The 21,532-nt window shown below is 38.2% G+C and overlaps 1 protein-coding gene across 4 annotated transcripts in view; it reads left to right on the top strand.

The window, feature by feature from the left end:
• Positions 1–9,001: 9,001 nt before the first annotated feature.
• The window catches only part of Sms (spermine synthase), a 79,229-nt gene continuing 66,698 nt past the window's right edge, over positions 9,002–21,532 (top strand). For 2 of the 4 annotated variants that reach the window (XM_083112145.1, XM_083112148.1), the window contains exons 1-2: positions 9,808–9,884; positions 19,903–19,986. In XM_083112145.1, coding sequence (XP_082968271.1) covers positions 19,926–19,986 — 61 coding nt within the window. In that variant the 5' untranslated portion in view covers positions 9,808–9,884; positions 19,903–19,925. Of the gene's footprint in view, positions 9,022–9,807; positions 9,885–16,001; positions 16,023–19,902; positions 19,987–21,532 lie in introns of those variants that run through there. The other 2 variants (XM_083112146.1, XM_083112147.1) reach the window with 2 other exon arrangements.

The raw sequence follows: 21,532 nt of genomic DNA, 5'->3' as shown, positions 1-21,532 counted from the left end.
AGCAAAACACATAACTTATTACTATATACTAAGTATATAATTATGAGTATTGTTAACATTTTTATTAAAAAGAGTTTCAAAATAAGATGTGTATGAACTAGGAGAGTGGATGGGACGTTCGGGCTACAAATGGCTCTCGCATGACATTCAGAACGAGATCATTGATATATGTATTAGTGAGATCTGTTTTGCGCTCCGTGGTAGCAGATATTAAAAGTCGTGAATATTTTGCTCAAGGTTATTAGAAGTATAGGTTGGGCCAATCCGTTGTTTACTCGTAATGACGAAACGACGGTAAGAGGTGAATTTATCCATGAAATGAATTCCAAATCTATGCGCTAGTGTTGCACTATGCAGATAGGAAACCATGCCAGAAACTGAACACACGAAATAGAGTACACAAATGAGCATTTCCACTCATTTACATTTTGTGGCTTCAGACAAATTGAAAATAAATATAGATAGGTACTTATTGTTATGCGGGACAGAATATTTTTGATCGGAACGGGAATTTTTTTTAAATCCCGACATTCGGGACGGGAAATATTCGCAATTCCTCGACTAGTCGGGAAATCTCAAATTATCATTTTCACCTTAAGTGATTTTCTTTGCATTTCTGTAATGAAAACTAACAATTTCCGATAAGTTCCAGACACTTGCAATGTAGAAAACGTCAAGAATTAATACCGTTTTAAAATGACCATTCGGTATTTCCCGACTGCTCGGGATCCAGAAATTTAGGGAAGTCATTTGCTGAAGTCGTGATAGGGACGGAATTTTTCTTTCCTATCCCGGTCCCGACTTTCCGAGATACCGCACACCACTTGTTATTATTATTTAATTTAGTTCAGCACAAGATACATCTTCCAAGTACATTGAACATAATATATACGTTATATACGTTTTTCAAAAGGATTCTTCGGTCACCGAGCTTTGGATTCGTGTGGAAACGCTAACGTGAATCATGCTAATGCTAGAATCTGCAGTGCGCATTTCTGCCCAGAAGATTATGTACGTAATCTGAAAAGTCAACTTTTAGGTTTACATCGAAGAAAGATCCTTAAGCAAGATACCTTCGACTCCTTATTATGAGCAGGAATGTAGGGAGTATAATCCTGGTAAATACTTCGCCTACCATTTCTTTGCCATTGGTGTACAATTCTCTCTCGGTTTTTCCCTACATATTCACATAAAGCAATAAAAATACAAACTGCTAACTTTTCATTCCATTTTGGTTATTTATTAAACGGTACGTGTTTGTATTTATATTTGATAAAATTTACTTTGCTCTTCCGGCCATTTAAGTCAATTGAGATTATGAAGAAGTGATAAAATAGACGAATGGCCAATCACAGTTCCCCTTACTTACAAGAGCGACCACAAGAAAAAGAACCTTCCTCCTCTTCCGTTCAACTCGGACTATAATTGAGCATGCTCCACTCTCCCCCTCCCCTCCACACTGGTGTACGGTGCACAGGAGTCGCGAGTCTGCGCAGGTTTCTTTGCTTGTGGTTCCACTATAATAGTAATATAAAATTGTACACTCACCTCACTTAGTTCTCCGGCAGTTTGTTTCTTTATACATCATATTTGGAGAAGATACAATTCAATCTATAGTTGTACGTACACTGTATAATATAACACACCTTAATACTGACTTCCTTGACCCTGGATGTACAGGGTCAAGGAAAACAAAGAAATGAACATAATTTTCTCTTCGGTGAAGATATTGTACCTAAACCAAAAAAAACAAAACAAAAATAATGAATTCGACAATGTAAATTGATGAGATTTAGTAAATCATTTGATGAAGTGAACTAATTCTGAGTGGACTAATCGAAAAGGACATAATCAACTCAGATCCTATTACTTCATCATGGTATGTGACGTAAAGTTCCCGCCCAACCGTTTGACGGCGTTAGTGGTTATCGCATCTCCTTTTCCATAGCCTGTAGTACACATCCTCATCTAGACATTGTTCTTGTTCTGGTGTTTAATATCTGCATACTGCAACACTGTCGTTTTGTCATTTCTGTGACTTCACATTCAAGTGATGCATTCACTTGGCCGGTCACACGTCATCGCACGCAAAAACTTCAACCGTTACCATGGTTTTGGGCCAGGGCTGTATTTTGCTATTATGGTTGACGAAATTTGTGACATATCCATCCGTGAAAAATTACCATTTTGCATTCGAACTGTAAATGAAAATGTTAATATTTTTTAGGAATTCATGGGCTTTTACGAGATTCCGAACACTGAGGCCAAAACTTTAAAAAGGAAGGGAGTGAGTCATTCATTAATTTATTTCAATGAGCAGGGCCCCCCCAATAATTTTGACAAGTCGTCGCCCCTGCTATATATGTATGTATGTATCTATACACAGGGGCGGCCGCTCATAAGGACGATACGGACGCCGCACTGCCGTGTGTAACCACAAATGAACAAACAATACATTGACATTTATATATTAGCTTTTACTTTGTCTGAATTGCAAATATTCCATTGCTTTTAGATCGTTGGTTAGTCGGTTCTGTATTCATTCTTCCGCGACAATTGCGAAGTTTGCACGCCACCGTGCGGGTGAATAAGCAACTTGGAGAGAAATGTGGCGGGGTGCCGTCCTCCCACCTTACGAGACGTAGAGCATTCTCAGGCGCGGCCGCGAGGGGTAAGAGGCGAGGGAACTGGCGGAATAACACGCGCGGGATCTGAGGCTGGGAGGACGGAGGGTTTGTCGTCCGAAACCAATCCCCTGGGCGAAACTGGCCCTCTCTCTGGAGAACGGTAAACAACGAAGAGTTGCCAGAAGCAATGAAGTTAACACAAGAAGGAAAATTACCAACCGTCGAAAGAAATCATTCTGTATTCCATAGAGCAATAAATAATGCAATTTCCAATGAGGAAAGAAAATATCGGTAACTGAAAAAAGTACAGACAGGTGCTTGATTTTTGTCATTTACCGTCGCTTTCTGCTACTTTTCGGTAATCACGACGATGAGGATAAGTGATAATTAAATGATGGAAGGGCACTCACAAAGAACACTCATGTCCAAGCCGGGATTTGAACCCAGGATCCATGGCTTTGCAATGCTGTATGCTAGCCACGGAAGTCGGCTACAGCTTCGTGTTACTCACAAAATTAGATTTAATTAAAAGTTTTAATTAGCACGTTTTGAGAAAACCATGATAGTGTGACAAAGTTTCACAATTTCTTTTCGAGACGGCTGTTAAATAAATTAGAAACTAGTCATCTAAACTCACCAAAACCCGCTACAGAAACCTGTGTACTACGAATTTCTGAAATTTGGCAAAATTGTCTGGCAACCCTGAGGCAATAAAATGACTGCATGGGTAGACGATAGCATTGACACTTGTTGCAAAGAGAATACTTGATTCTCTTTGCTTGTTGTTTCTTCGTTTTCCATGAAAAAGTGAAGCTTTTTCGGTAGTGTGCTGTAGTTGTGCGTTTGTTGCGATGAGCTATGTGGAGAACTTGTTGGTGCGAAGTTTTTCTACCAGAAGTCTGTCTGGATGAATAAAATAAACATAAAAAACCTAGGCCGGCCTAGACCGAATTTGAATCTAGAACAAGCATGTCTGAAGAACATTTCTGGTAAGTTTGAAGTTTTTACTGTAGAGCTTGTGCTTCTGGTAACGCAGATATCACCTTTCCAGTGAGATTACTTTGCTGCCCTATTTCATATATCAATTAGTCATGTTGGACAGGAAACGATTTTTGCTAACATTTTTACTAATAATTTTCACGTTCAATGCACGTGAATGTTCGTCATTGTGCTTATCAATTTTCCCCTCTGTTAAGTTAAAAAACAAACAACTAAATCTGTTAGAACTCTATTTCTTCTTCCATCTTTCGTAATCCTCGCATTAGTATTAAATAATTATTAATTTATCATAATATGTGCAAACGTGCAAAACATGATATTCGGTAAAGACGTATATATATATTTCTTATCATGTTGGCTGTTATATACGTAATTAATCAATTAAACTCACATTACAAGTAGAGCAAATTTGTTAGCTATCGCCCCTCCACTTTGGTTCACCACGAGCCGCTACTGTCTATACATACATACATATATATATATATATATATATATATATATATATATATATATATATGTATGTATCTATATATACACACACACACACACACACACGAGGGGAATGCCAAAAGTTTTTAGCTCTGCCCACAAAAATCATCCAACTGAAACTACTGATGTGTCTTGGAAAATTATAAAATCTGCTAAAAAAGAAACGGAAAAGGTGGAAGTATCAACCGGTTATGATACACCGCGCAGAAATCAGAACCGACGGCGACGGTGCACAAATTTGGACGAATTTGATGTCTGTGCAGGGTTGGCAAAATTTGTGTTTTTTAAAAAAAGAACAAAACAAACTGTTTTTTTGTTTAAAACATGTTTTTTTTGTTTTAAACATGAGTTTAAAAAAACATGTTTTAAACAAAATAAAGTCAACCTTTTCCCAGTAAATTATAGTTAAAGTCGTTAAAGAAAAAATACTCAATTTAATGAGTACAGTGGCGGCAAGGACAGTTTATTTTCCTTTGGAGATAAGGTTTACCATACTGCAGGGTAGGGGTGTGCGGGACAGAATTTTTTGGGTCGTGACGGGAAATTCTTTAAATCCCGACATTCGGGACGGGGAAAAGTCGAAAATTTTCGGGACGGGATTTGTTCGAATTTTCCCAAAGCTCTTGAAATCTCTAATTATACAGGTAATTTCCATCTTAAGTGCTAGTTTTTGCACTTCTGGTACAAAAACTAAAATTTCCGATAAGTTCCAGACATTTACAATGAAGAAAACGTCGAGAATTGACGAAAATGACCATTCGGTACTTCCCGACTGCATGGAATCCCGAAAAGACGGGAAGTCACTTTCCGAAAACGGGATCGGGACGGGAATTCCCCTCCTCCCATCCCGGTTCCGACTTTTTGGGATCCTGCACACCTCTACTGCAGGGACAAAAGTTGGGGGTAATAGCACACTTTTTCCGCCACTGCTGAAGTAGGTTAGCATTCATATTCATCTAAATTTCAAGAAACTAAATATTATAGAATTACTATCCTCGTCCTGGAAAAATCAGGGTGAAATATTTCCTGCTGCCTGAACAGTTTATATAGCAGAAAACAACCTGCAGTGTCATAATAGATTCTCCGAGGCCTCCCAGGCGCAGTGCGTCGTCACCTTGTAATCAAGGGGTCCTAGGTTCGATACCCGGTGGAGGCACATAGTGGTTCGGATCCCACTTTAAACTGTAGGTCCAGTCCCGATTAGCCTTTCTGTGCATAAAGTGGACTTAAAACACCAAATCAACCAACCAAACATAATAGATTCTCCAGATCAATTTATCTTTCCAAGTAAAAAATTATGTTACCAAAAGTAAGCATCTGCGCTTCATTCAGTTATACAAACCAATAAATCGTATCGAAAGAGAAAAAAATTCACGTCATGATCAAAATCACGCATTGTGTATTCAGATTAGTTTCCAGCTTCCACCAGTCTCAAACTTACAGGACGGTAGGAAACAAAGAACTGAGAAGTTTGGATTTCTACAGTAAAGCAGGGGTCTTTCTTGTCGCACAACAGTTTTACTACCTTGTGCATACATAGCTAGCTTGCCTAACCTAACAGCCTAAAATTAAAAAGCTTTCTCTCGGGACATCAGTACATAAGGTTGCTCAAGTGTTGTGCGATAAGTGAGACACGTAAAGCACGAATTGACAGATTTAATGAAAAGACAGGGTTGCCAAACAAAAAAATTATCACAGACTATAAAATATCAAGTACCAAAATGTATTTTAAACACTTCTAAAAAAAACATGTTTAAAACATTTGTAAAAAACAAAGCCGTGTGTTTTAAACGTTTAAAACAAAGTGTTTTAAACATGCCAACCCTGTGTCTGTGTAATGCGAAGAACAATTAATGAATTTTATATTCAGGAAAAGAGATTTCCTACCTTGAAATCCGTGTTGCTGAAAGTGCGCCAAGATATTGGATATGAAGGTCAATCATCTAGCTTAAGAAAAATATTTCGAAAACTGGGGTTTCGCTGGAAAAAGGTTCAAAGCAACAGACGGATGCTCATTGAAAGAAGTGACATACGCAATACACGTATAGCTTACTTGAGAGTCATTACCAGATTTCGTCGGGAAGGGCGACCAATAATATACAGTGATGAAACGTACAGTGGGATCCATAAGTATTACCATGCAAATTGTCCATGACTATTTTCATTAATTTTTCTCTTACATCCTATGTGTTCTTAAGCGATGGATTTTTATGCATGCTGGTAAAGAAGTTGTCAACAGCTTGTTTTGAGTTTTCTTTTAATTCTTGAAGTTCTTATTGGGTCAAATAAAATACACGAACATGGTGATGGACAATTTGCAAGGTAATACTCATGGATCCCACTGTACATCCATAGTTCGCACGCAAATCCCAAAGCATGGTGCGATGATAGTGTAAAAGGTATGAAAGTGCATATTTCAAAGGGACAGAGTCTCATTATCGTACATGCCGGCAGTGAAAAAGGTTTAATTCCCAACGCGTTGCTGATCTTTAAATCGAATCAGGCAACCGGAGATTACCACAGAGAAATGAATTCTGAGAATTACATTCGCTGGGTTAAAGAAATGCTCCTACCCAATTTGCCACCTACCTCTGTTTTAGTGATAGATAATGCTTCTTACCACAATGTTCAGTACGAGAAATGCCCAACCTCAAATAGTAGGAAGCAAGACATGCAAAATTGGTTGTTACAAGACAATATTCCCTTCGGTGATGGTATGTATAAAACTGAACTCTACGAACTCATAAAGTTGCATAAGGGCAAAGCCAAAAAGTTCGTTTTAGATCAAATTCTAGCTGAATATGGTCACACGGTCCTACGTTTACCACCTTATCATCCAGATTTGAACAGCATTGAGAAGATATGGGGCAAGGTAAAACAATGGGTTGGACAACACAATGTCACTTTCAAATTAATTGATGTGTGGGAGCTGTGTAAAAGAAGATTTTCGGAGATTTGGGAGAAAGAATGGAGCGATGTCTGCCGTCACGTGCAAGATGTTGAACAATACTAAAGGGTGTCCCATGAACGGCGCAAGTGGGAATTAAGAGTGACGTTACTTTGTAACCGAAACCTGTACATACATAAGTCATACACCAAATGTTAGCCCTGTCCAAGTAGATATTTTTAAACATAGAAACAACAAACGGGGTGCAGTGTTGTTCATGGAGTGTTGCCAAATGTGAGTGAAAGTGTAAATTTATTTTTCCACAAAGCATGGAAAATTGCATGTGAAACATTCGTACGAAAATTTGGACGTCAATTTCCACCTTGGGTAGGTGGACTATTTCGCCATCTATAGTTCAGAGAAGAAAACCGATCGTTTTCGCGTATAGCCAATCCTGAAATGCCTCGTAAAGGCGTACCGGTCCAAATGGGTGTTTTAAAAAAATTATGAGGTACAGTGGCAACACTGTTGATGTTTGAAGGCAACAAAAGGTGTGTTTAGTGATGGTCTATGACATGGAAATACTGGAAACAGGAAAAAAGAAAATGAAAATTTAGTGATGGTCTATGACATGGAAATACTGGGAACAGGAAAAAAAGAAAATGAAAATTTTCCTTTTTTCCTGTTTCCAGTATTTCCATGTCATAGACCATCACTAAACACACCTTTTCTTGCCTTCGAACATCAACAGTGTTGCCACCGTACCTCATATATTTTTTTAAAACACCCATTTGGACCGGTACGCCTTTACGAGGCATTTCAGGATTGGCTATACGCGAAAACGATCGGTTTTCTTCTCTGAACTGTAGATTGCGAAATAGTCCACCTACCCAAGGTGGAAATTGACGTCCAAATTTCCGTACGAATGTTTGACATGCAATTTTCCATGCTTTGTGGAAAAATAAACTTACACTTTCACTTACATTTGGCAACACTGCATAAACAACACTGCACCCCGTTTGTTGTTTCTATGTTTAAAAATATCTACTTGGACAGGGCTAACATTTGGTGTATGACTTATGTATGTACAGGTTTCGGTTACAAAGTAACGTCACTCTTAATTCCCAGTTGCGCCGTTCGTGGGACACCCTGTATATCAAAACTGAAGATTTGTTGGAACAATAGAGCGCCTCACTATCAGGGTTAACAGCAACAGCAGCAGTAGTGACAGTGAAATATGCAGTGATAGTTCCAGTGACTCCGAAGCAGAAGATTCCTCCATAAGCGACATCGAAAGATTGTATTAGAGCCGCAATGCCGCCATCACACCTCTGTTCCAGTTCCACCACGTACGTTTTCCACGTTTTACTAATTACTTATTCTCGTTAGGATATTCATTTTTGCATACGTCTCATACTGGATTACAAATGATTTCTTATCTTTAAACGCACTGCTGTATTACTAGTATTCTACTTTGTCCTCTCCCATCCCTCTCCAACTCTCGCTGTTACCAGCATTCTAGCTTGCTTGCTTGCTGTTTCTTGGCCCACACCGCCTATCCTTTACGATTTCGAGCCAGCGGGACTGATTGATGTGTTCCTACTTCTCCGTGTCTTCTTCCTCGGTAACCCTTATGGCACTTGCACAATTCACTTTCACTTTCACTCGTGGTTTTCCCTAAGGAGGTTATCCTGTGGGATATGTTACAGTGTAGATTTCCTTGTTGTTGTCCAGCATTCTAGCAGAACAGCTGATGATCTTACGCGCATGTGCCGAGGCACTTGGTGCTGATTGGCTCTGAAATTCGCGCCCACTCACTTCCCCTCTTCCGGTAACCTCCGTGCGGAGTGTTAGACTCGAAACGACGCTGCACATTAGAAACGCCAGAGAACTTCCGAACGTGCGCGAGCTCTACTACTATGTAGTTTCTTGCAAGGTTATTATTGTAAATGTGTATGTTTGTAAAAAAACACACCACCATTCGGAAATTGTTCCCTGTATATATGTATGAACTGAACGGTAAGAGTAACTACTGCTAAATATTATACGTGCATTCTTTGCCAGTTGTCATTCGGAAACAACACATTACTTGTTTACTTGCAATGTTGATGCATGGTGTACATTTCGTGTATTGTGTTTGGTTGAAGAAATTTGTTACAGCAAACACACATTCATTTATTTGGAACGCATTACTTTAACCTAGTTCTATTTATATATCTGTACCCGCATACACTCAAATCCTACTTACGAAATTATAGTGAAACTGCTAATGCTAATATCAATATACAACATTTTCGGCACACACACGAAAATGACCACCTAATATTCATTTCTGCACATATATTTATAAACGTTGCTTTATTTATTGCCGTTACTGGGATAATTAACAAATCTGCCTTTTTTGCTGTTATTTGGTAATGCAAAACATGCAGCAAACTTTCGCAATTTACAACAGCTGATCGAGACTTTGCCATTTTATCAACTATAAAAGTGAAAACACAGATTATACTAGGTACTGCACGTATCTGTTGGCTGCACAGTGTACTGCTTTTCCATGTTTATCCGGCACTTAACGCGTTAGGCGGAGCCCCGACCGTCACTTACATTACACAGGACTTTAAGTGCTAGGCATAGACATACTACTGCTAGGTAACGTTAGGCGGACATTGAACAATCGCAAAATGGTGTTAAGTGGTGGATATGACGTTAAGCGGAGATTGTTCAACCGGCCCTTACAGACGTAATTGGATACATAGTGTTATTGCGACACGTACACTTGGCAACTGTTGATGTATAGTTGCGATCGTTCATTTGTTTATATGCTAGTCATTTGTTTTTTCACTCACGTCTGTGATGTTAGTTTAATACCGAAAGGAAAAGAGGTAGACGAGTATTAATTATATTATTTGATTTTAGTGTAACAAATAGTAAAGATGAAGGTCTACCTTTGTCAGGTACAGGTATCGCAAAATTTCACTGATATCGAAAGTTTATCCTCTACGGTTGAATTTTGTTGCAAACTAGGATGATTCACGTGTATTTCTGGTTCGTCCTACCGTCAGCGTTTTATCAAGAATTTTCCACAATCGAAGGTACCAGTTTCGTATGGGCACAACACCTCTCACTCAATTATTTTGTCATTTTTAACATTCGTACTTACGTATTGTGCACTGTGAAAGATTCTTCAAGGTGGTATTATGCTTTTGTCACGAAAATAATTTCAATTTTTGGTAAAATTTCAGTAACCACCAAAAGTCTCTAATTCCCTTATTTTCCACATTGATACTTACGTATTCTGCATTCCTAAGGATTCTTGAAGGTGGCATTTCGTTTTTTCCACGCAAATAATCTAAATTTTAGACATAGCGAGTAATTTTTGGTAACAGTTTCATACATCGGAGACACATTTAAATCGGATATTTTGTCTTTCTCGTGGTTAGTACTTACCAATTATGTATTGCGGAACATAGTGGAAGGTGCTATTATGCTTTTTGCACGAAAAAAGAAACTTTTTCTGCTAAAATAAACCATTTTCCTTAATGCTACGGAAAGCACGTCACGGTGCGATATCGCTTGCTTTGCAAATGACAACGCTTCTTTTGTTTTCGAATATCAATGTTTCCAACTCTATTGTGCATGAAAATTCCTATGTTCCACGAATTATTGGGTTTTTGAAAATATACTTTCAAGCCACGAAACATGCAAAGTTGGTAGGTTAGTTTAGGTTTGGTTAGGTTACGTTAGTAAAAATTAAGAGATTAACTTACCATCACAGTATCTTTCACATATTTATTTCATGACACATCGTTTGCTACGTTCCCCGGTTTAGTCTCAATGGATCTACTTACTGTTATTCCTCGACGGCCAGCCTGAGACTTATAAGCCTACTATGAAGCCCTCAGGTTGTGGGAAATCAGATAAGGATATGCTTACGTAAACATTACCAACTTGCACTCGCAATTAAACTCCTTATTAGAAACAAAATTGTATTAAATTCATAATTGTTCTTCACTACACAAATTATCACATTCACATTTCCAAAATCACGTCCATTATTCCAGCAACCTCCATAATAATCTCTCTCCTAACAACTCACAATCGAATGTTCTAAGGTTAGTCCATAACCATAAAAGACTACCCAATTGAACAAAACAAATTACGTCATAATAGACAATTAACATTTTAAACATATCAAACACTTAAAATGATACAATAAGTGGGTGCGTATCATGGCATCCTCCCACAAACAAAAAGAAAATTAACAAAATGAAAATGGAGTAAATTTTCTTTTTCAAAACTCTAGGGCCATCCACTCAACTCAACAACTGCTTCTCAGTTTCTTGGAGTGTAGGACGGGGCAGACGTATTCCAAGTGGTAACATCTAATTGTTTAACACTAGTTTCTCCACTATCGAAATCTTCCGTCTGTGTAGCACTTTCTTTTTTCCTCCAATTGTAGTTACCTCTATACCGGTTATAGCGATGTTGGGAGAAATTATTATTACCATACGAACTTCTTCTTCGGAATGGCGTTCTTCTTTCTTCTCCAGAAGATCGCTGTGATCCCTCGCAGTTCCTTCTTCTGTAGAACCCGCTTCTATTTTCTTCTCCTGAAGGATTGTTACTTTGTCGAGCGCTATCACTAAAGTTCTCATTATCAGATCTTCCGTTACCAGCAGACACTTTCGCTGAATTGGGTTGATTTCTGGAGAACGTCAATTGCCTAACTCTAGCTTGGTTGGTTCTTCTGTCCTCGAATCTCGGGTTTTCTGTCCTCCATCCCTCAAGTTGCTCCGAGGCTTCATATCTTCCCAAGAAGCTGGTAAGTTGATCCATGTTGCGTGGATCGCGAGTAAGTACCAACTGACGCACTCGCAGCGGAAGTTGACTAATAACCAAGTTCAGCACTTCGCTTTGGTCAACGCTATCCACAAGATTACAATACGAGCCATATGTGTCCCAGCAATATTCTTCAAGTGAGAGGCCACAGCTCCTCGAATACCATTTGTTTCTCAGAGTCTGCATTTCCCTTTGCTTGGCATCAGCAGAGGCATATTGTTTTCTAAAGGCAGCACAAAAGTGTTCAAAAGTCTTCCACTTCTTCTCATTTGCAACAAACCACGCCTTAGCCTTTCCTACCATAAGAGAGGGCAATAACTTCAATCTAAAAATCATAGGAACATTCATTAGATCCAGGTATGTTATTAGCTCTTTTAAATACCTCTCAGCAGAGACAGTATTAATCTCTCCAGCAAACTTTGAAAGAGCGTTAACATCAGACATGCGAAAAGATTTGTAGGAGCTATTCTTATTGGCATTGTCACGAGATATCTCATCCTGTACCAATCTCTCGGACTTTCCATTATTATGTCTCTTCCTGGGCTTTGTAATTTTCCTAGTTTCAGTTTCCTCAGAACTAGAGGAAACTGCAGAGCAAGAACTTGACGAGTAACGATTTCTTTTCCTCATCTTCTCCTTGGAATCACCTCTCGTTGTTGAACCGTTCATTCCCGATTGAAATACAACTTCACCATTTTGAGAAGGTTCTAGAACCCGACAGCCTGCCATTAACATCTGTAGTTGATCGACCTGCCTATCTACAGATGCGACTTTCTCCGTAACTTCTTCAAGTTTCTTTTCTTGCCTTCTCTGATTTAGCTCTAAATTATCAAGTAATTCTGAGGAACCTTGTGTTGCTTCTGGCCTTGCAATTATTTCAACAATCTCTATTCGTCCCCTCAATTTCTCAATTTCATTTTCCATTTCCTTTTCTTTAGCTTCTCTAGATGTTTTCTCCTGTGTCAAGTCTTAAGTTCCACTTGTCATAATCCTCCTTTTGTTTTTCTTCCAGCTTTAGAATTAATTCAGCTACTTGCTGCCTCTCACACGCAATTTCCTTCCTCAGAGTCTCCTTCATTTCTCTACATTCCTTTCGCCCCTCTTCTATTCTAAATAATAATTCTTCCTTATCTTGACTGAGCAGCTTCATCAATTCTCCTCTTTCTTCATTCCTTTTTCTCTCTTGTTCATTTCTTATCCTTTCCTGTTCCTCTTTATCTTCTCTTCTGATTCTTTCTTGTTCATTTCTTATCCTTTCCTGTTCCTCTTTATCTTCTCTTCTGATTCTTTCTTGTTCATTTCTTATCCTTTCCTGTTCCTCTTTATCTTCTCTTCTGATTCTTTCTTGTTCATTTCTTATCCTTTCCTGTTCCTCTTTATGTTCTCTTCTGATTCTTTCCTGTTCCTCTTTATCTTCATTTCTTTTTCTATCTTGTTCATTTCTTATCCTTTCCTGTTCCTCTTTATCTTCATTTCTTTTTCTATCTTGTTCATTTCTTATCCTTTCCTGTTCCTCTTTATCTTCTTTTCTTATCCTTTCCTGTTCCTCTTTATCTTCTTTTCTTATCCTTTCCTGTTCCTCTTTATCTTCTTTTCTTTTTCTATCTTGTTCATTTCTTATCCTTTCCTGTTCCTCTTTATCTTCTTTTCTTATCCTTTCCTGTTCCTCTTTATCTTCTTTTCTTCCCATTTCCATTTTCTCCATCAGGGTTTGAAACAACTGTTCCAAACAAGGACTTCCTTTATTACCCTTCTCTTTACAAATTAGACATTTCAATTCTTCCTCCTTATACTGCGATTTTGTCAAAGGATAACCAGCACAACGTAAGTGGAAGCTTCTTTTACAATCGTTGCACTCGACCTCTTCATCATCAGCTTTCACTTTATCGGAACAGCAACTTAAAGTATCCATTTTTAACTTACGACGATCACTTCTTAAATTACGCTTCTGCATACCCTACTCAAACACATTTATCGAGTCCCGCGTTGCGGCGCCAAAAAGTTTACACCTGCTACGTTCCCTGGTTTAGTCTCAATGGATCTACTTACTGTTATTCCTCGACGGCGAGCCTGAGACTTATAAGCCTACTATGAAGCCCTCAGGTTGTGGGAAATCAGATAAGGATATGCTTACGTAAACATTACCAACTTGCACTCGCAATTAAACTCCTTATTAGAAACAAAATTGTATTAAATTCATAATTGTTCTTCACTACACAAATTATCACATTCACATTTCCAAAATCACGTCCATTATTCCAGCAACCTCCATAATAATCTCTCTCCTAACAACTCACAATCGAATGTTCTAAGGTTAGTCCATAACCATAAAAGACTACCCAATTAAACAAAACAAATTACGTCATAATAGACAATTAACATTTTAAACATATCAAACACTTAAAATGATACAATAAGTGGGTGCGTATCACGTTACATCTTTTCAAGTTACATGTATTGCATGGTACCGGCTTGTTTGAAAAATTCGTGCATTCTTGCCTTCGGTGTGAAATTGACCTTAAATAGGTGCTCTGCTAGGTACCCTGTTAAGTGACTCTTCTTTCGTCCAAAGGTTGGTATGGAATGACGTACATTACGCCATGCTCGTTCGATGTTTTGGGAGTGGAATGGAATGTCATCGCGCAACATCCGTCGCATGTTTTCGTGATGTATATGTCCACTTGCAGGCGTGTCAACAAACTCTATGCTGTGGTTCACTCGCAGGTGCCTATAGCCTGCTCCCTGTAAGTTTATGTAGTCTTTCCAGAAGTCTGAGATGATAGTTGTGCCAGGAAGAATGAATTTGTGTATGATTTGCAGCAGAGTTTGTTCATCTCTATTGTCTACCGGGACAATGAAGAAAGCTCTCGGGTTTCCTCTTTCTACACCCACTGTCCGTTACCTGGACGTCCTCTTCTATTTACGCACCTCTTCGTCTTGCCGAACTTCGCTTCATCTACTTCGACCTTGACCTCCTATGGGACGAGAATTTTCAGTTACCCATTCCTCGCAAACCTGTCTGCAAAAGTTTGACCAGTCAACAACAGTTCGTTTACTCATGTCTAATTCCTCTTCTATTACAGCTTGTCTTGGGTACAGCAGATGAAGAGAGAGATTGCAAAAATGAATTATTTTATCCACCGACAAGTTACTGGAACCTATGAACATGCCATTTCTTGCAGAACGTTTGAATCCGCACGGAACTTTCTTCCGACGTGATTTACCTTGTCCATCGACTCTCTTCGAACAAATATACAACCAATGCCCATCACGTCCAATATGCACATTAAATGCACTGCCACATTTTTTGCAATCAACTTCTTTATTCACTATGCCGTGTTGGATTGTAAAATCCAAGGGATCTTCTATGCCCGATAATAACCTAACGTCACATCCATGACATGCCATTTTCTCGATAAAAAGCACACGTTTCTAGAAAAAAAGCGCACGTTTGCCAACAAAAAACCGCGCGTTTCTCAAAAAAAAAATGCACGTTTGGAAACCCTGATTCCACTAGCGAGATCGCGTGACTTCCGATGCTAGAGCCATCTGCAGGTACATCTTGGAAACAATGGCATGATGTCAATTTTCACAAAATGCGCAATATTATTACATGAAAAGTGATTATTTATTGTTCTGCTACATTCTACGATGAAGTTTTAGGAAGAATATTTATCAACGAAGGTTGTAAACCTTGGAGAAACTCATTTCAGTAAGTAGTTTCTTGTGTAAAATTGAAGAAATGTGTCTCCGATCTATGAAACTGTTACCTATTTTTTTATGTTCGCTTTCGCTTGCGTAACATGCAATATGGCGGAGAAATCTTGACTAGCGTTGTCAATGATCAGTGTTGCAACCTCCTTCATCGAAAAATACTAGTTTCGTGTTACTGATTTTGTATTTTTTTCCAGGTTCGAAAACCCCACGAACCATTGACACAGCCCCACAAACCATTTGCGGAAACATACCTTCTTCAGTTACAAAAACACGTGTTTGGAAACACTGACCGGGATTACGTCATCACACACAGGCTACATCCACCTGGAAGTAAATGGATGCAAGACTATCGTGCATCTGTCACACATTTATATCGAAAAATAGATGATTTACCTGTCAAATTCAATGAACCATGCTAGAAAACACTTCCCCGAACTTCCACAATTATAAATAAACTGCATTCGGTAAGTAATTTCTCCTGTAAAATTGAAGAAATACGTTTTGCGGATACGAAAATTTTACCTTCATGGTAAGGTTAGGTTAGTTTAGGCAAACAGTTAAAATTTGGAGTCGTAGTTATATCAGGAATGTATATTTCGTTTTCACGTCTTCTTGCTTGAACTCTGTAAATTGATGTAAACCTGTTGAGTTCAATAATAATAAATAAATAAATAAACAATGGCATGGTTGGAAATACTGACAGGGTGTTACATCTGGTTCACGTAGAGGAAGAAGATGAAAGCAACGGCAATTGTGCGTCGGAGAGATATTTCTCTTGAAAAATACATGCATTCCCGGTGAAATTTATTCCAATATGAAAAAGAAATACCTGCACGAACTTTGAAAATGCTACAGAAACTCATTTCCGTAAGTAGTTTCTTCTGTAAAAATGAAGAAATACGTTGTGCTGATATGAAACTGTTACCGGGCATTGGCAAAAAATTTTAGGGTGTGTGTGTGTGATGCATATTTTGGTGTGGTGTCTCGCAGAAAATAAGAATACTTTCTTCCTTATATTGGAAAACTACAATCTGAATTTAATGTTTGCTACCAAAATTTATTGCAAATTCCGAATAAAGCATATTGAATAGGCTACCCGTGGCCTTCCGCAGAATATTCCAGGAAGGGAACTAGAAGACATCCCCCCTGCAAAAACAGTTTTGACGCCTCAATAGAACACAGCTTCAGTCTGTTATTGCATGCTTGGGATAACCCTTGTATCTGTCTCTTAAATTACTATAACTAAAATTACATATGTGAAATACTTAATTGTAGAGAAGTATTTTCTGCTTCGCTCCCCCTGTGGGTATGCTTATATGCAGAGTATGTGTACTGTGGTTCGAGACTGGTATAATTAAAACCAGGATTAAGAAACCAGTCTTTTATCCTGTTTAGTCCTACATATGTAATCCCTGAGTTTAGGGTTACCAGATGACAAACTTTAAAAATAGAGGACATTTTTACAAAAAGAGAGGGGACAATTAAATTGTACACTTCCAATTATTATAAAATAATATTAGAGTGGATTTGAATGAGAGAGATGATGAAGATTGGATTGTGCTTGGCCAAGATAGGAATAAATGGAAGGCCTGTGTTGCAGCGGTGATGAACCTTCATTATGAACAGCAATGAGTTAGTTGCTTAGCCAGATAATAAAGGTATGTCAATGTGCAATATACTGAAATACCTTTATCAGCAACTGAAACGAATGTGTGTGTTGGTCAGATAAGACATTCTGCTTCTGAGTTGTTTCTTCCAGGCATAAGTTGGGAAATCGATTTTGTAAGTCGTCTCTAAAAAAGCATTTGAAGATGGTTCAAATCGCTGATCGACAGAACTTCACTTCTCCACTACCATGTAACAATTAGGAGTAGAGCAGTTAAAAATTACTGTTTATTTCTTAGTTCTGATGTAATGGAACTCAAATCAAAGGAATCTCGCATATTCTTACCTATTGTTAGAAACTTGTGGCTCACCACAAGCTGCGGTAGATGTCGCAAATGCTTTGAAATCAAACCTCATGCGACAGAAGAGATCAAAACATCCAACAATTTTTTCCTATTTGGAAGAAAAGTTTATTGTCTTTTCACTCACAATTGAGAGTGTTGTATTTCCTTACTTTGGAAATGAACAAGGAAACAATATTCATAATTATTTACAAATATAAAAATTTGTTATGGATCTGGAAGTTGTACTCCAAAGAAGAGGACATTTCACAATTTTCCAAAAAAGCTGCCCAGACTATTTTTAGGAACCTGAAAAAGAGGACATGTCCAGGTAAAAGAGTATGTCTGGTAACCCTTCCTGAATTGTCTTCTATGTAGGGCTACATAGCTTTTAGATTTTGTTGTGGAATTTCTGGTCTGCTGTTGAGTTCTTTGGTTACAGCATCTTTGATTTCTGAAATGAACTCTAAACAATGTGCTTTCATATGCGATTTGACTTCCGGAAATAAAATATAATCAGCTCAAGCTTAGTCTGGTGAGTAGGGCAGGAGGTTAATAACAGTCATCTACAATTGTTGAATAATCATCGCTTTGTGTCTGGGGACATTTGGCACCTTCAGAAACACTCAATCTTGGAGCATATTCTGCAGACCACTCTTTGTCACGTAGTGTGACATGAATATGTGAGCATATCTGTGATCACTCAGTCTGATATGGACTCCACATGTCAACATGCACTTAAGTTCTAGGAACAATGTGGTACTGACTGGAGTTCTGAAGTCGAATAGGCAGATCTCTCAATGAAGATCAATCATTGTAATAGTGAACCTTCCACTCGTCTCCTATGTTATATTTACTTTTTTCCAAATTTTAGTACATCTACTTGCACAATATTTCCCTGCACACCAATCCATCCATGGAAGTTTTTGTGTTTCATGAAATCAGTAACTATTGTCTAATTTTTCTGGTAGTTGTGCAAGGAGGAATTACTTCCATTTTTTTATTTAAAGCGTGATGATGTGCATTATTCAAGTGAAAATGTCATTCTCAGTAAATCAAAGTACAATGGTGGGGTGACTTGTAATAGACCAAGGAGTCATATGATTCTGTGCATTGAACACATTTCTCATTGTCATTTCAGTTCTCCCCAGCTGCTTAGTCTTGACAGTTCAAAAATTCTAATTTTGAATACATTTTATGTTTGGTTATGATTTGCATGTATGCAAAATTCAACCATGTATTGCAAATCCATATTACTGATATATTATCAACAATCTTATCTACTAGGCCTATATCCTTTGAATGTTTCAAAAGTAACAACATGCTGAAGCAGTATTAAATAAAAAAAATTCTACTTTTCTCCCCTTTGGTCTTTTTCTAAGAAGGTATATTTTGTGTTGCATGATCCTTGAATAGAGTTTAGAAGATTGATGAAAATGTATATAGAAAAACAAACCATTTTTACTAAAGCATGTACAGTGAGTTTTTCCGTCACTTGTGCCACCTGTCGGCAGCCCGCTTGGTGGCCGGCCGGATGGCAACTCCCTGCAAATCGTGTGTGATATGGCTAGAAATGGTGTCCTCCTGCATCCACTCATTTCTGGTATCTTTTCAGAAAATTTCCTTTTACATGCAACAGTTCAGCTTCTGAAATTGCTTCAGTTTCTCTCCTAATATTCTCTTTCAGTTCTTCTGATGTGTTGAAGACTTTATGTACATAGGCTTTATTTTGTTTTGTAATTTGTACGTATGTGCCTTTATTAAAACTATGGCAAAACACAAAAAAAAAAGAACCTTGGAACACTAAACACTTTATAAAACAAAGAAAATCACAAGAGCACTTGTGACACACAAACACTTTAAAAATACAACTGAAATGAGAGGTGGTAATAGAAAACATCTGCTTGTACCCTTTAATTTTTGGAAAGTTCGCCTTGTAAAGGGGGAATTATATTTGAATTTTATCGTGTTCCTAGAGTGGTCACCCTGATATGGAATTAAACAATTGACATAATAACAGCATGTCTGGCATCAAAATCAACCATTTATTGAAAGGGTTAACAGTTACCTGGGAAGAGCTGTGAAATGAGATTTTCAGTTTCCTCTTATTGTTTGCAAATATGCATGACATGTTAGTTGAATGTAATTTTTCTTCAGCCCCAGGTAAATTGGATTTTTAGGTTAGATACTTCTGCAATGAACCTGTTTCTAGCTTTTGTTTATTTTTTACTAAACATTTGTTCTTACAAACTTGAATTTTCTTATGTTTAAATTTTGCCCTGTCCTCAATAAATTCCAATGTTAATGTGTCAAGCATAATTTTCATTGAAGTTATGACATATATAATTCCAATGTACATACAAATCTAATCAGTGATTATTTTGTCAATTATTTCCAGGTTGTAGAGAAAGCTAAGCCAGTATGTCAGCACACACAATCTTATTGGATTTTTCTGTCAATCCAGAAGTTATAACTAATCCAGGTAATGTAGGTATTCTTACAGAAAATAGAATTGGTTCATGTGCACTAGGCTTTGTAAGAATCTAGGGATGCCCTATTTACAATATGTGCTGTTGCATTGATTAGAGGTATAGGCTGCAGGGTTTGGGGATTTTAATGGGGCAAAGATGGTAATAAATAAAATACTAGCAAGAATTGTTGAGAAATAAAATGCAATGCAGTCATTAGCATCCAGAAGAACTTATTCATTCATATCTTAAAGAGAAGGAAAGTCTTGTGTAATGCAAAAATGAAACGCACAAGAAAGTAACACTCCTGTATCATTTTGATGAATGTAAATTTGGCACCAATGACAATTTCAAGAGATTTCACTACTTACTAAACCTAATATTTTGAACACATACAAGAAATATGTAATTTCTGTGAAGTATTTTTAAAAAAATACGAGGGGCATTTACAAATTATTTTAGACTGGGGCTGGTATTCGAACCCCAGAATAGGCAAACCGGCGACAATACAGTAGTCTGAAAGAGTCGACCTTGAAGAGTGAATAATGATGCAGGTAGATGTCAGGAGTAGTGTAACTATCTTGCAATTTTATGGGTAACCTGTGTGGCGTCACTCGACAGATCATGGAGTGTGATTATCACGGGCAGAGGTGGACTGTGTGGTTGCTGTGGAAAGTAGGGAACAGGCCAGCAACCATTTACGGCAGATTGCACGAACATGACCATCAACTGCAATGTGTATTGTGCTTCTCTACAGAAGTTACGTCACCGGATACAGCAATATTGCAAGGGAAAGTGGGCCAAGAACGTCCTGTTGCTTCATAAAAATGCTCGTCCGCATACCAGCCACCACACTAAGGATAAGCTCAAATCACTGGGGTTCACTGTGTTGGCACATCCTCCTTACTCACCAGACCTCGCACCGAACGACTACGCCCTCTTCAATGAAATGAAGAAGCCCCTACTTGGTGTCAGATTTACGGACAATGACGCCCTCCAAGCATCTGTCAGAGACATATGATGTATGGCAAATCTAAACTCAGCACCTTAAATTTAGTATTTTAAATATCATAGGCGTGTACACGGGGTGCAAGAAGGGGAAGTGCTCCCCCCTAATCATGGATGCCCGCAGATTTTTTCAATGAGGACTAGCAGGATATATTTCCATGGGGGAATATTACCCCAATAATAGTGTTGCCACCTCAAAAAGCACCACATGAATTTGAAATTATCACGTTACTATGACTGAAATCAAATTGTGTGTTAAATATAGGTTTTTAGGTTGACATTCGATTTCTAAAGGGGAGGTGTTGCCATTCTTGCCCCCTCGTCCAGACGTCCATGTCCCTCCCACATTATTGTACTTTCACCTAGAAATTTAGTTATTAAACGACAGTATACTGTTAATGAAGATGAAATATTTTCAAGACTATTAAAGTTCAAAGCAACTATGGGTGAAGGGGGTACAGTGGCACATGTACAAAGTGGGGGAGAGCAGCGGTCTTGCCCCTTGAACGGAAACCAATTCTAGAGGGGCAAGGGAGCAAACATTGAGGTAAA

This window comes from Lepisma saccharinum, chromosome 1, assembly GCF_977018435.1.
Source record: "Lepisma saccharinum chromosome 1, izLepSacc3.1, whole genome shotgun sequence".
Classification (NCBI taxonomy): domain Eukaryota; kingdom Metazoa; phylum Arthropoda; class Insecta; order Zygentoma; family Lepismatidae; genus Lepisma; species Lepisma saccharinum.
Note: the sequence above shows the minus strand (reverse complement) of the source record. Positions and strands in the feature narration are given on the sequence as shown.